The 16,664-nt window shown below is 38.2% G+C and overlaps 1 protein-coding gene across 3 annotated transcripts; it reads left to right on the forward strand.

The window, feature by feature from the left end:
- The first annotated feature begins 11,203 nt into the window (after positions 1-11,203).
- LOC308414327 (ubiquitin-conjugating enzyme E2 G1-like) lies at positions 11,204-15,721 on the forward strand. Of its 3 annotated transcripts, none has more exons than XM_080909560.1 (3): positions 11,204-11,271; positions 11,378-11,479; positions 13,041-15,721. In XM_080909560.1, exon 3 carries the CDS (start codon positions 14,737-14,739, stop codon positions 15,247-15,249), a length of 513 nt encoding a protein of 170 aa, XP_080765686.1. In that variant the 5' UTR covers positions 11,204-11,271; positions 11,378-11,479; positions 13,041-14,736; the 3' UTR covers positions 15,250-15,721. The 3 variants fall into 3 exon arrangements, with proteins under 3 accessions (XP_080765686.1, XP_080765687.1, XP_080765685.1); XM_080909561.1 differs by lacking the exon at positions 11,204-11,271 and having other exon boundaries at positions 11,369-11,479; positions 13,041-13,157; positions 14,546-15,721; XM_080909559.1 differs by lacking the exon at positions 11,204-11,271 and having other exon boundaries at positions 11,369-11,479.
- The last annotated feature ends 943 nt before the right edge of the window (positions 15,722-16,664 follow it).

The raw sequence follows: 16,664 nt of genomic DNA on the forward strand, positions 1-16,664 counted from the left end.
GTATATTGAAGGAAAGGGGAGAGAGACTTGATAAAGACATAAAATTATATGCAATATTTATGAAAGTCTTGTACATAGCTCAAAAGTTAGGGAGAATACAAATATCTATGAACTAACAAAACTTATGAATGAACAAACAAGATATGTTAGATCCACAGAAAAGAATATCATTCCATTTAAATGCAGTACTTTCAAAACGTTGAAGTGAAAAAAATCAGACGGCAAGCACACATGATGTGATTAATTTTATATAAAACATGTATACTAGGGCTGGCAAGATGGTAGAATTAATAAATGTTTCCTACACAACGCTGATGGCATGAGGTCAATCCGAGAAGTCAAAGTGAAGGTAGAGAACTGAGTCATTGAAAATGGTTCTCTGGCTACCGTATGCAAGGCCATCCTAAGTGAGCCCATATATTCATAGGCACTCATGTGCACACGTGTGCATGCACACACACACACACACACACACACACACTAAATAATATATGTACAAAAGAAGCAAATTCACATAAAAAGCAAATAAATTAGTGTTGCAGTAAATATTAAAAAATAATAAAAAAACAGTTTATCTCTTTATCGGGCCTGAGGTCTTACTCCTCAGGCCCAACCCTGATAAAAAGCCACACCCACCTGTGTCACTTGGTCCAAGCCACCCTTCCAAGCAGCCCTCTAGGCCCAACCCTGTTCATGCAACTCCCTTCTCTTGGCGGTCTTCCTCTGCCTGCCTTTCACCTCCATCCTGGTGTTTCTTTATCCCCATACTTAACAAACACAACTCCACAGCCCGATAGCTTTTCATACAGGTTTATATACTCAACTCTCTTTTTTTTTAAACAACTTTATTTTATAAAACAAAGATAAATGTACAGATTTTAAACATTTTTGCTTAAAATTATACATTTTTGTCAGTACTTTTTTTCAGATTTTAACATAATTTTTACAAAAAACTATATGAATATATTTTTTAGTCAGTACTTGATTTTTTTCAAGGTTTGATAGTATGCCTTGAAAACTTAATAGTTATAATGAGCTAAAGTACATGTAAAACAAAATGTAACATAGAAATAGTTAAAGTTTTCTTGTTTATATACTCAACTCTCAATCCATAAACCCTCTACACAAGATTGCATCGAATAGACAAAGATACAAACACCCCTTCTATATGTGATAGTAGACCTATAAAATCCTTAATGTTTATAGCTATTTAACGCCAATCAGTCACACCTGGGCCTAGCTGGTCCTTGGGAAGCTCCATGTTGCGAAGACTTTCACCCTCTGTCCTCTGACCTCTTAGACCTCTCAGCCCTCCCCCCCTTGCCCCACCCAGTCACTGACTTTCCTTTATTTTACTAATTAAACTGGAATGGTTCAGAAGCAGTCCTTCTGGCGGAAGTAGAATTAACATTAAAATACAAAATGCTTCAGAACAATCTACAAACTAGTAGTTCCTGTGGACTGAAGAATTGTTGTACTAAAAGATGACAGCTAATAGGTGCAAACTTTATTTTACAGATGATAAGATTTTTCTTAAGTTGCAGAGATTTATTCATCAGTGTAATAAACTCTAAAGAAAATCAACATGATTTTATGCATTCAGAGTATTTCCTGCTAAAGTGGAAAATTGTTCAGATGGCTTCTGAAGATCTTCATTATAAGAAGCTTTCCAGGGAAATCTATTTTATTCGAAATTAAGATGGCTACTCTAGCTTTTTTCTTGGGACCATTTGTTTGGAAGGTTTTTTTTTCCCAGCCTTTTACTCCAAGGTAGTGTCTGTCTTTGTCTCTGAGATGAGTTTTCTGTATGCAGCAAAATGCTAGATCCTGTTTACGTATCTAGTCTGATAGTCTATGTCTCTTTATTGGGGAATTGAGTCCATTGGTGTTAAGAGATATTAACGAATAGTGATAGTTGTTTCCTGTTATTTTTCTTGTTAAAGGTAGAATTATGTTTTTGTGCTTTTCTTCTTTTGGTTTCCTTGCTTTTTCTAGGGTGTAGTTTTTCTCTTTGTGTTAGATTTTCCACCTATTATCCTGTGTAGGGCTGAATTTGTGATCAGATATTGTGTAAATTTAGTTTTGTCCTGGAATATCTTGGTCTAAGAATGAACTTCCACTTATTCTTTGTATTGTTCTGTTCCTCTCTTGCTCACCTTTTCTAGCTTATCACACAGTCTACTTGACTTTCCACCCTCAGTCTTTTTCCTTGATTGTTATATTCTGACTGCATTTCTTTTTCAAATCAGAGTAAGTTTGGCTGTTTCAAAGACAGAGACATGTCCTTTGGCTTTTTCTCTGACCTCAAATACTCTGGAACCAAAGAACAGTACTCTGTTTACTTTCCTGAAAGTGGAGTGGAAGTGGTTAAAAAAAAAAAAAAACATTCACACAATTCTGACACACTCCCTAGACACAACCATGCACAAGATCCATGCTGGCCTCACTGCAGTCATCTCCATGGAAACCATGAAGGCTGTGCATTTTGAGAAGTTTAAGGTCAACCTGTGGCATATATATATATATATATATATATATATATATATATATATATATATATATATATATACATATATATATATGTATATATACACACACACACACATATTACACTGAACAACAACAGATGAAAACAAGTCATTGAAAAGTGATACAATCAAAGGTCATCTTGGGGTTTCTCAACTTGTACACTATTACCAATTAACAGAGCTATCCAAGCTTTCTTTGCCATGTTGCCTATTTCAGTCTGTTTCATGCCAATATGTTTAAAAAATAGAGGTTTGGTTCTTAAATTTCTGGAAACTGGAAACTTTAAATTAAGGGCTACATCTGGAGGAGGGATTCTGGACATACCATAACATGGTAGAAAGCATCATATTTGTTTCAAAACACTGCCCTTAGGGCTTGAAGTGACCACTGCTATCTTGAAATGAGAGAAACTGTGATTACCCACATGAGACCCTCAAAACAATGTACCCATTAACATTCCCTCAGAGGGGAGAGAGGGCACAGAAAGCAGTACATGGGCAGATCCATGTCACTAGCAATTCATGAGGTAGCTCATGCTTAACAATGAAGCACATGAGACTCGGACTTTGTCCAGGAATAGAAAAACTGTATTTTCTGTTGCTTTTCTCACACAGGGAGAAAAGGGCCATTTTCATGCAGGCACATGATTATACTTTGAATATGTTCTCCCTTCACTCCCAAATACTGTCCTACTCCGCCTTAAAGCTATTCTTCCTTTTATTGGGCCCCTTTTGTGTAAGCATCTACTGAGAATATGTTTATAAAATTTAATGTGGTTAATGGGAGAGGAATATTTTCCCCATAGGGTAGCCACAAATTATTTTATATAGAACACTGATTAAACTCACTAATTCAACAAACGAGACTTGCCTGGAATCCTGTCTTTATTTGGCCATTGTTGTGGGAGAACCTTCTCCTAATGAATAAAGATTTCAGGGGACCAATCACTGAGCAAGGAGTAGGTGAGACTTCTGGGTCATAGAGAGGAAGAGGGGTTGGCAGGAGAAAAGATACTTCCTTTTGGACAGGAAAGATGATGAAGACAAAATGTAGGTAGGGGAGGCACTTTTTTTCAGGTAGCAAGAATAGAAACCTTGACTAAGATAGGTGGGATGTTCAGGAGATCTGGGCCAGAGAGTCTGCCAAGATGAAAACCTCCAGCCGATTCCCTGCGGCCCACCAATGCTATGGAAACTAAATGGGTGGTCTCTGCTGGGGCTAGCCATGGAGGTGAGATTGAACATGGAGGTCACAAAAGAACAGATATAATATGCAGTCACTGATAATGGGATACTAACCACAGAAAGCTCTGAACCCCCCAGAAACAATTCACAGACTATGTGAAGTTCAAGAAAAATAAAGGCCAAAAAATAAAATAAAATAAAAAATAAAAAATCATTATGCTTAATCTTTACACACCAAGAAAAATTTGACTATTTCCAGGTTACATGTTGTTTTACATGTACTTTATGCTCATTGTAACTAGCAATATTTTAATGCATACTATCAAACCTTTAAAAAATCAAGTACTGACAAAAATGTATTCATATACTTTTATGCAAAAATGTTTTTAAAATCTGTACGTTTATCTTTGTTTTTTAAAATAAAGTTGTTCAATTAAAAAAAATAAAGACTGAACGTTCAAATATATGACCACACAAGGCCATTTTTATTCAAACCAGAACAGCCAGAATAGAATCAAATAGGTAGATGGGTAGATAATAAAAAATTATGACACACATACTCAATAGAATACAATTTAGATGAAAAAATCAACGTAATTTTTTTACAATATATGAGTTTGTAAGATGTTAGATGAAATAAGCTAGATATATACCACAAATCCAATAAGATCTCACTTACATGGAGAATAAAAGAAAAGTCAAATTAACAGAAATAGCGAATATAATGCTTACTGAGGTCTGGGGAAAGAATAAAGAAGTTTAACAATCTCTTATACATCATGGTGGTAGTTCAGTGGGAGAAAGATGTAGAGCTGAAGAGCAAAAACTGAATCTTTCATCTTCAGAAATGCAAGTCACATAAGTGTTTATTATTTACCACCCTATTTATTAAAGACTGCCAAATTCATAGCTGAATTTGACATCATAATAATGGTATGCGATTTTTATCACAATTAATTTGTAATAAAGCTTGAGGTCAGAGATGTGGATTACCCCGGAAATTTTTTTATTGCTGAGAATAGTTTTCACTATCCTTGGTTTTCTTGTTATTACAGATGAATTTGCAAATTGCTCTTTCCAACTCTATGAAGAATTGAGATGGAATTTGATGGGGATTACATTGAATTTGTAGATTGTCTTAGGCAAGATGGCCATTTTTACAATGTTGATCCTTCCAGTCCATGAGCATGAAAAATCTTTCCATCTTCTGAGGTCTTCTTTAATTTTCTTCTTCAGAGGCTTGAAGTTCTTGTCATAGAGATCCTTCACTTGCTTAGTTAGGGTCACCCCAAGGTATTTTATAATTTTGTGACGATTGTGAAGAGTTGATTCTCTACTTTCTTTCTCAGCCTGTTTATCCTTTGAGTAGAGGAAGGCTGCTGATTTTTTTTAGTTAATTTTATATCCAGCCACTTTGCTAAAGTTGTTTATCAGCTATAAAAGTTATCTGGTAGAATTTTGGGGTCACTTACGTATACTATCATGTCATCTGAAAATAGTGATATTTTTACTTCTTCCTTTCCGATTTGTATCCCTTTAAGTTTCTCTCCATTTTGTTTGATGCTGGCTTCTGGTTTCCTGTATATTGCTTTTCCTATGTTTAGCTTTAGACCTTGGATTCCTGATTTTTCCAAGACTTTTATCATGAAGGGGTGTTGAATTTCGTCAAATGCTTTCTCAGCATCTAGTGAGCTGATCTTTAAGTTTGTTTATATAGTGGATTACATTGATGGATTTCCATATATTGAACCATCCATTCATCCCTGGAATATAGCCTACTTGATCATGATGGATGATTGTTTTGATGTGTTCTTGGATGAGGTTTGCAAAATTTTTATTGAATACTTTTGTATCCATGTTCATGAGGGGAATTGGTCTGAAGTTCTCTTTCTTTGTCTTTGCATGGTTTAGGTATGAGGGTAACTGTGGCTTCAAAGATTGAGTTGGATGGTGTTCCTTCTGTTTCTATCATGTGGAATAGTTTGGAAAGTATTGGTATTAGGTCTTCTATGAAGGTCTGATAGAATTCTGCACTGAACCCATCTTGTCTTGGACTTTTTATTGCCTGTAAGACTGGATCCTTTCATGTATCCAGTCTGATAGCCTATGTCTTTTTATTGGGGAATTAAGTTTATTGATGTTAAGAGATATTAAGAAATAGTGATTGATGTCTCCTGTTATTTTTATTGTTAGAGGTAGACTTACGTTTGTGTGCTTTTCTTCATTTGGCTTTCATCCATCATCATTATTGTTATTATTATTATTATTATTATTATTATTATTATTATTATTATTATTATTATTATTATTATTATTATTATTATGCTTTCCTTTCCTTGTATGTAGTTTCCTTCCTGTGTTGGATTTTTTTCATCTATTATCTTTTTTAGGACTGGATTTATGGACAGATATTGTGCAAATTTGGTTTTGCCCTGGAATATCTTGGTTTCTCGATCTATGGTAATTGAGAGTTTTGTTGGATATATTAACCTGGGCTAGAATTTGTGTTCTCTTGGGGTCTGTATGATGTCTGTCCAGGATCTTCTAACTTTCATAGTCTCTGTTGAGAAGTTTGGTTTAATTCTGATTTGTCTGCCTTTACATATTACTTGTCCTTTTTCTCTTACTGCATTTAGGATTCTTTCTTTGTTTTAAACATTCTGTAGGCCAGTCTTGTGGAGGAATCTCTTTCAGTTAACGTTTTTGGTTCCCAAACATTGACAGCTTCTATTGCGTTGGCCTAAACTAACCAGCCTCTCTCTCTATTTGTTCAGAGTCATATCAAATGGGGTCAAATTCCATGCTGACTATGCATACAGAAATTGGAGTTTTAATAGTTTTTTTTTTTTTTTTTTTTCTGGAAGTTTACAGGCAGATTTTCTCAGACCAAAATGGCAGTTCTCTGAGTCAATAGTTAAACATATTCAGGACTTCCTCACCTACAACACTGTTACGTCAGTAAGAACACTAAAGGGAAATTGGCAGTAATTTGCATAATCTTAACTCTATGACCAAAAGGAAGTATATGACAGGGATGGCCAGTGATTGATGAACCCATTCCATGCATTTTCACATGCATACTCCTGTGCTAAATTTATGCCTCGATCAGGCTTTCATTAAAAGAAGGTTGAGAAAATCTGAACATATATGTACTTATACACATGCCTATGTACAATATCTTTGTATATTTGTGTGTGTGTAAATAGTTATCCAACTAAAACTGCTTTCAAGAAAATTTTATCTCTACCTATTTTTGCAGGTTCTACAGTATCCAGTTGTTGTTAATATCTTGTCAATTACAACTATAGATACAGCTAAAAATGGTCCGGGTCAGAGAAGAGTAGATAATGAGTACAGAGAAAGTCTACAATATATGATGTAACTGATCACAATGAACAATAAATTTTATTAATTTCTTCCTAAAAAAAAAAGAAAAAGAAAAAGATGAAGCAAATGGGAGGGGTATGCTCCATGGAGGTGCAGCGTGGCATGGGGGAAGGGAGATGCCTCTGTGGGGCCCATATTGAGAACCCCTTCCCCCTGAGGGACCAGTCACATGACCTTATAGTACAGAATAGAGTTTATTAAGGTCATGGGGGGAGTTAAGAGGGTAACAAAGGCAGAGAGAGAAGAGAAGAAGAGGAGTAGAGAAGTAGAGGCCAGCCATGAACAAGTGGAGAGAGAAGGGGCAAGGGAATGGGGAGAGGAGGGGCAAGAAGGAAAAGCAAAAGTGGGAGAGGAAAGAGCAGGAACACAAGAAAGAGAGGAGGGGGCAATCACCCCTTTTATAGTGTCAGGTAACTGGGGCAGAGCATACCTGGCTGTTGCCAGGTAACTGTGGCGTGGGGTAATCAGAATCCCAATAGTCAGGGCCCTAATTACACCTCTGGTAATGGTACAAATTCTGAGCTGTCTAACCCCTCTGAAGCAGTATCTCAGCATAAAGTTGAGCTGAGTGATTGGTCATTGGTAGGAGAAGATGACAGAGAGACTCGACATCAGCAGGAGATACCCAGGAGGAAGAGGCAGAAGTGTTTCTGGGGGACAAGGTCATGGTGGACCTCATGGTGGCAAATTCTCTATCAGTTCTGTGCACAAAGATTCAGACAGCAATCCATACAGCTTATTTGATAATACAGAATCAGACTAGACTGCAGACACTGACACCAGCCAATGTCACCACAGTACTAACTGTCGTAGGTGGTCTCATAGACAAAGGAATGATGAAGATGCTGTTCTGATGGATAGAATGATTGAATCTTATACAGCCTCCGTTAATGAAAATGGGCTAGGTAAAAGATATTATTGAAGAGCATGGTCCATCAGAAAAGGCAATAAATGGTCCACCTAGTGCTTCTGGTGATGAATTCCTAAGCTACCGTATACTCCAGGAGAAGAAAAGACTAAAACCTTAAAAGAAGAGAGCACTCAAGAAGCAGCAATCCTGAATGGTGTTTCATAACAGAAGGAAGTTCCTAGTTTACAGTTCTTTTACATTACAGTTACAATAGTGCTTGCATAAGCTGGCCAAAGATAGAATATGGATCGCCAGTCTTACATCGCACTTTCAGTTCCTCCATTTGTAATTCAGAAAGGAGAGGGATCCTGAAGAAATCATATGTTAAACATACTTTGACACCTATTATGTTAAAAATATATCATCAGATGTGCCTTGAGACTAGTACATGTAACATTTTTAAAAAGTTGCTGGCTATAGGAAACGTTATTTTGTTTTCAAAATGTGGCAGAGATGGGGGGAGGTGGGTAGAGTGAGGTCCCTAACATAATATTCTTTATAAAAGCATTAGCTGCTTTAGTTACATTTTTAATAATATGCAACCACTTCTTCACCGAGGAAAACTAGAATGAAGCAGTCTAAAATATTTTGCACTGAATTGTAATTTCCTCATTAGTTTAGTCTGGAAACTGGTCTGTTTAATGTGGTTTTTAAATGCTGTTTGTAGAGGGAATTCTGCAGACCACTGGAAATACCTGTTAACTCATCTGCAGGGATACTGGGTGATATTGGCAGTGACTGGTCTACACTGCAGCTTTGTGTGGTTTGTTTATTAAAGTGTACAGTATTTAAAAATCAAACATAGCTTTAGTTGAAACACTAAGCTGATTAGTCATGTCCATTCAGACATAGCCTGAACTACTGAAAAGGTCAATTGCCAGAAGGGTTACTCTGTATAAACTACATGTTTAGTCTTCAGAGGAGTATCTTTCACATTTTCTTTCTACTCTTTTTTTCCTCCCCTCACCTCTTTTTTGATTTTGGTTGTTTGATGTGCAAAATGTTTTTGTATGCAGGTAGTAAAATAAACTTTGATATTCCAAAAATGGGCTTAAGAAGTCATTTATATGTATATATAACATCACTACACATCTTCATAGATCTGCAGAGATCTGCTCCAAAGGGGTGAGCTTTTACATAAAGATTATAATATATGTTAATATGTTTATATTACATGTTTATATTATGATATATGATTATATAGGAAAAGCATATTAATAGCAGGGATCTTTCCTAAAGTGAATCCCTTACAGCCTTGCTGAATAAGGGTGAACCAGTGGAAAATTATATAATAATGAGAGGCTGGCCATCTCAGGATGGTACCTGCTAGTTATTAGCTTCTCTCATTATGGCTCCTGACAGCCCTTTAAAAGACCCAACAAGCAGCTGAAAGAGTCAGATGCAGATATTTACACCCAACCAATGGACAGAAGCTGCTGACCACCATGGTTGAATTAGGGAAAAGCTGGAGGAAGCTAAGGAGGGCAACCATGAAAGCAGACCAGCAGTCTCAATTAATGGGGACCCCTGAGATCTCTAGCACACTGGATCAACAAGCAGGCAGCACACACCAGCTGATATGAGGCCACCAACACATATACAGCATGTCGGGTCTGGGTTCAGTCAGAGAAGATGTACCTAACCCTCAAGAGACTAGAGGCCCCAAAAAGTTAAGGTCTTGAAGGGTAGGCAGGATGGGAGGTGACACCTGATTGTAGACAAGGAGGATGGGGAGAAGGTATGGAATGTGGAAAAGTCGGAGAGTGGACTGGAAGGGGAATAAAATTTTGAGTGTAAGGTACTTTCTGACCTACATTGAGGGTGGGGTCTCTGTCATCAGGACAACCCTGAGATTCCACCTCATACCAGTCAGAATGGCTAAGATCAAAAATTCAGGTGACAGGAGATGCTGGCAAGGATGCAGAGAAAGAGGAACACTCCTCCACTGTTGGTGGGGTTGTAAACTGATAAAACCACTCTGGAAATCAGTCTGGGAGTTCCTCAGAAAATTGGACATAGTATTACCTGAAGACTCAGTTATTCCACTTCTAGCCATATAACCCAAAGATGCTCCAACATACAGTAAGGACACATGTTCCACCATGTTCATAGCCACCTTCTTTATAATAGGCAGAAGCTTGAAAGAACCCAGATGTCCTTCAGTAGATGAATGGATACGAAAATTGTGGTATATTTACACAATGGAGTACTACTCAGCTATCAGAAACAATGGCTTTATGAAATTCCTAGGCAAATGGATCGAACTAGAGAATATCATCCTGAGTGAGATAACCCAGTCACAAAAAAACAGACATAATACGCAGTCACTGATAATTGGATACTAGCCCTCAAAAGCTCTGAATACCCAAGAAACAACTCACAGACCATAAGAAGCTCAAAAAAAGAAAAAAAAAAAAAGGGGGGGGGACAAAAAGTAGAAGCCCCAGCCCTTCTTAGAAAAAAAAATGAGTGTATATCACCCTCTCAGAGTGGGGTACACCTAGACCTTAAATCATTAATAGCTCAAGAGCTAAGATGGTAGCCTTGTGGCAATTTTTGGTATTTAAAAATCATTATGTTTAATCTTTGCACACCAAGAAAATTTTGACTATTTCTATGTTACATTTTATTTTATATGTACTTTATGCTCATTGTAACTAGTAAGTTTTCAATTCATACTATCAAACCTTTAAAAAATCAAGTACTGACTAAAAAAATATATTCATATAAATTTATGTAAAAATTCTTTTAAAATCGATAATTTATGTTTTTAAAATAACTTTGTTTAATTAAAATAAAAATATTAAGTATAAAAATTTAAAAATAAACAAATAAATAAATAAAACAAAAAAGAATAAAGACCCCGTTGTGAGTTATATCAGATTGGCTCCTATCTCGTTTGTGGGAGACCACTAACATTTCTCTGGCACTAAAGTCCCTGGTGGTCTTTTAGGGGTCTCGCGATTCGGGCATAACAAGGGGAATGGGGGCGGGCTCAGGATGCATTGTGGGTAAGACCAGGAGAGATGGCTAGATTGCCATGAAAATGAATAACAATTATCTCCTCGATTGATTCAGAGAACTAGGTTTTCTCACACCTTACAATACGGTACTTTTACGATAAATCGGCGTGACTTACGGCTCGCCTTTGTGCTCTACGGCTTCCTAGTTATCTTGGGATATTTTCACGACAGAAAGCTGATCCTCAGACACGTACGCATTGCTGCCGCGGCTTTCCCAATTTTGGGCAGTCTTTTAGAGGTCTCTGTGTCATTTAGGGCCATTATAAATGCGTACTGGTTTGCTTTTATATCTTCATTTAGCCACATTTTAATTCTAAACATTGGATTTTCTGCATCTGTTTCAGTCAGGTGCGGCAGAGCCTGTAGAGGACAACCATAGTAGCTCCTGTCCTGCAGCACATCAGTAGTGTTGGGATTTGGAGACTGCACGTAGGATGGATTCCAAGGTAGGTCATGAAATATCGTTATTTTCTCCATCTATGGCAATTGAGAGTTTTGCTGAATATGAAAGACTCTGAAAGCCTTTGTATCCGGGAGACCCTTTCTCAAAGAGACATGAAGACAGCCATCATGCAAAAGCAAGAGGTTTATTCATCCAGTTCGTCACGGTTGTTTTACACCCTGAGGAGAGGAGACCCCAAAAAGCTGTTACAAGCAGTTTTTATACTCTTCGGGGGTACAGGTTACATCAGCAAGGTCACAGTTTAAATTCACTGTCTAAGTGCATTGGCCTTTGAATCTGTTGAATCTATTGGCTAGCTAGCAAGTGACAGGCATTCCAGCTCTATCTGGGGCCAGAGGTGGATGACTATCAGTCAGGACATTCTGCGGTTTTTCTGTGAATTATTTTCTCAAGGATGTTTCTTTCACTGAAGCGGGGTGGCCCATTAGGCCATTGTTCCCATTATCTCTATTTGTCAGGCAGGCGTGGGCAGAGAGAAAAATGAGAATTTGGGGAATTTGGAAGGTGGGGTGTCAGGGATAGAGAATTTTCCCCAGCACCTTATTCAGATATAGTAGCCTAAGCTGGCATTTGTATTCTCTTAGAGTCTGCATGGTGTCTGTCCAGGATTTTCCAGCTTTTATAGTCTCTGGTGAGAAATCTGGTGTAATTCTGACAGGTCTGCCTTTTTATGTTACTTGACATTTTCCCCTTACTGCTTTTAATATTCTTTCTTTTGTACATTTGCTGTTTTGACTATTATGTGATGGGAGAATTTTCTCTTCTGGTCCAATCTATTTGGAGTTCTGTAGGTTTCTTGTACATTCATGGACATTTCCTTCTTTAGGTTAGGGAAGTTTCCTTCTATAATTTTGTTGAAGATATTTACTGGCCTTTTAAGTTGGGAATCTTTGCTCTCTTCTACACCCATTATCTTCAGGTTTGGTCTTCTCATTGTGTCCTGGATTTCCTGGATGTTTTGGGTTAGAAGCTTTTTGCCTTTTGCATTTTTTCACTGTTGTGTGAATGTTTGCTATGGTACCTTGTGCACCCGAGATCCTCTCCTCCATCTCTTGTATTCTGTTGGTGAAGCTTGTGTCTATGACTCCTGATCTCTTTCCTAGGTATTCTTTCTCCAGGTTCTTGTCTTTTTGTGATTTTATTGTTTCTATTTTCATTTTTAGATCCTGGATGGTTTTATTCGATTCCTTCACCTGTTTGGTTATGTTTTCCTGTAGCTCTTTAAGGAATTTTTGTGTTTACTCTTTAAGGGCTTCTACCTTTTTGCCTGTGTTCTCCTGTATTTCTATAAAGGAGTTAGTAATGTACTTCTCGAAGCCCTCTATCATCAACATGAGGTAGGGTTTTAAGTCCAAATCTCATTTTTGTTTTTTTGGTTTTTGTTTTTCCTGGTAAGTTGGGATATCCACTACTTGCTGTGGTAGGAGAACTCTGATGTTGCCCGGTTGTCTTGGTTTCTTTTGCTTAGGATGAGAATCAAGTCCTTGGTGTGATTCACTCTTCTCCAGGCCCTGAGATGTCAACATTTTTCTTTTCCTTTCTAGTCCTTCATTCAGAAGACAATGAGACATCATGAGGAAGCCTTGGAGCGAGATGGCTACGTGGAAGACCTGGCCATAATGCTATTACTGCCTTCTTTAAAACAGAAGGCACTGAAGGCAGTAAGTGCCCTAGAGTCTACTTGCTTGTGTTTTTGTTTTCCTTTTCTATGGTGCCAGAATCCCAATGCTGTCTCTTTTTCAGGACATTTGCCATTAATATCAAATAGAAACCAAAAGCTAAACTTGTAAGAGTGGATATAGTTCCTCCTATTAAGCAAAAAAGACCAGGTAGCTAGTTATTAGAATCTGGGTATCTATTGCTGGCTTTTTTTTTCCAGTTGGAAGGGCAGGAACACAAAGCCTGCCTACAGGACTCCTTGTCTTTCCTAAGGCAACACTGCCATCATGCGGAGATAGTTTCACAAATTCCGTGTGCCTAGTCTTACCTTGTGCAGCCATGTTTGGGTGATATCCTTGGGCGGTCTGTTCTTTTCTGAAGGGAAACAGAGAAGTGGATCTTGGGGTAGGGCCTGAGGAGCAACCTCTATGCTTTCTCTTTTTATGGCTGTTTGTCTGCTGTCGATATTTGTTACCAACAAACGGCTTTATCTGATGGTTGCTAATTTCGATTTTAGCAAGCATAATAATAATAATATGCTTTTGCTCAGTGAATTGGACTCAGAAGACATGAGGGGACCAAAGTGCTTAGCATAGTGATAATTAATCCAAAGCCCTTTCTAATTCATGTTTCACGAGACCAGAACAGGGACCGCGAGCCCCAGAGCATCTGTGCTAGTGTTTAATAGGATTCCTCAAGGCTTGTTCACAGTGGGAAGACCGCAGGTCCGACTGCACAACTTCCTTAGAATCTATGTCCTGGCAAGGGTCTGTCTACTCTATGTAACTCACTTTCTAGGTGTAAAACAAGAAAGCACAACAGTTCCATGTCTCTCCTTGGACTTTAAGAGAAGCCACGAAAGCCCTGATAAGATCAGGTGCTTCTTGCTAGGAATCATGGGAAAGAGGCTTAATGATGCCAGTTTTGAAGTTCTTTCCGCATGATGGCAGTAGTGTTCTAGAAACGTGAGCATTACACTTGTCTCCAGCCTTTCATATCTGGAGAGAGAAAAAAAAATGCCAGCTAGAGAAAGGGGTACCAGGATATGGCTGTTTTAACTTAAGTCCAATAAATACGAGTTCAACAGTATTTTATTTTTAGTCGCCACCCATGGATAGAACCGAGGTCTAAAGCCTGCATAAGTCAGTTCTTTTCTTTCCAAAAGTGACTTTACAGGGCCTTTGCATTCAAGTATGATCTTTTACTCTTAGCTTGCCCATTTATTTTCTATAGTACTCAGTTTTGTTCATAGGACACATTTGGTAAATAAAGGAATACAAAGCAATTGCTAGAAGCCTGGAGGTTATCATGTAATCCAAATGTCCCTTCCCTTCTTTTAATTCACATTTTATGCTTAAAATTCTAAACTGTCTCCCCTTCCGGGCGTGAGGCGCTGAGAGAGCAGAGTGGACTCGCATAGGCGGCGAGGTGCTTCTCGGGTCTCCCAAGAACGGCCTCCTGCGGCTTCAGCGCTCCAGTTGCAGGCCCGGGGTTCTTCAACACACCTAGCTTCAGCCACCATCAGAGCTTGTCCCCAGTCTGTCGAAGTCCCGGCGGCAGCCCGGGCTCTTGGTGGGGAGGATGACGGAGCTGCAGTCGGCGCTGCTACTGCGAAGACAGCTGGCAGAACTCAACAGAAATCCAGTGGAAGGCTTTTCAGCAGGTTTAATAGACGAGAATGATCTCTATCGTTGGGAAGTCCTTATTATTGGTCCTCCAGATACACTTTATGAAGGTGGTGTTTTTAAGGCTCATCTCACTTTCCCTAAAGATTATCCCCTCCGGCCTCCTAAGATGAAATTCATTACAGAGATTTGGCACCCAAATGTTGATAAAAATGGTGATGTTTGCATTTCCATTCTTCATGAGCCCGGGGAGGATAAATATGGTTATGAGAAGCCAGAGGAACGCTGGCTGCCTATCCACACTGTGGAAACCATCATGATCAGTGTCATTTCTATGCTGGCAGATCCTAATGGAGACTCACCTGCAAATGTAGATGCTGCGAAAGAATGGAGGGAAGACAGAAACGGAGAATTTAAAAGGAAAGTTGCCCGCTGTGTAAGAAAAAGCCAAGAAACTGCTTTTGAGTGATGTTTATTCAGTAGCTAGTAACTTCACTTATTTCAGGGTCTCCATTTGAGAAACATGGCACTGTTCTTCCTGAACTCCACCCATTGCTAGACTTCTGTTGTAACAAGTTGGCAAACTCTGGCTGGAACTGGACTGCAGTACAACGTGCCAGTCAGTGCTGACAAGAGCCTAACAAGTGCCAACTTACAGATGATTACACACTTTGAATTCTAATGAACTGTTTTAACCTTCAGGAAGAATTGTAAAGACCTGGACATAGCACAACATGACCCGGATAATATATATACTGTTCATGTGCATCCACAAACACACTTGTACCAAATAATGCTTTCTCGTAGTAGAATAAGAATCGTGTAAATTCCAAGACTTTATCAGGTTTTCTTTTCCCATTCATTGTTTTTTTTTTTTTATCAGTTCAAAGAGTCCTTAAAGCGTGTCAGGTGATTAAAAGTTTCCATATAATTTCCTTGAAGCCATTGAGTCTTTCATTACACTCTTTCCACGTACTAATCTTTTCTATTTTGTTCTGGCACACTCTCCTTTTATCTCTTCTGTCTGCCAGAAAGTTCTCAAATCATTTAGTTAAAAATACTGAAATACTAGTAAATTACTTGATTCTTTTCTCAACGACTTCAGAGGTGGGGCCATCACTAGGTGCTTTGTCCTTTTTGTACTCGGTTCACCTGTCTTAGATTAGATGTAGTAGTAACGTTTTCTGGCTGTTGAGAGCTGTTGATCCTAGTCTCATGAGAACTTTAAAAGAAAAAGAATGTAAAGTGTTCTAAGTTCATCTTAGTGAAATTTATTCCAAACAATATAAAAATCCAGATTTGGTTTTATTTTTGCCCTTAAGTTGTCTGTGTTGGATGAAAATAGCATGCGCAGCTACAGATTTTCTACATCTGGGATTGCTATTAAAAATGCTATTTGTCCCATTCACATACCCTCTTCTTAGTCCATATTTCTCTTAGAGCAGATTTTCCTCACCTATTGTACAAAGAAATTGCGATGTGTATTTTCATGTGATTTGATTTTGGAATTTTGTCACTTTATGTAGTGAGTTCTTCCAAAATATCTTTTTTTTTTCAATAAAAAATTCTAAATTGTACTAATTGGAATGGTCTAAAGATGCTGTAGGGGTGTGGTTGTACACATTGCATGGCATTTGTGTAGGTCAGAGGACAATTTTCAGGACTTAATTGTCCTACCCTTGTGTGTGTTTAGGGCTCAAACTTAGACTTGCATGACAAGTGCTTTAAGTGCCTGATCCGTTGTAAGGTTTTCCAATTAAGCCTTGTTATGGAGTTTCCTAATAAAATTTGTTTGATTGATTCCTCTCTGCCCCTTTGAGTGTGGCTCCCTCTCCAATAGCCTCCTTCAGCTTTCATGCCAGCTCCCCAAGAGCTGGGATTACA

This window comes from Micromys minutus (genome assembly GCF_963924665.1).
Source record: "Micromys minutus genome assembly, chromosome: X".
NCBI lineage: Eukaryota > Metazoa > Chordata > Mammalia > Rodentia > Muridae > Micromys > Micromys minutus.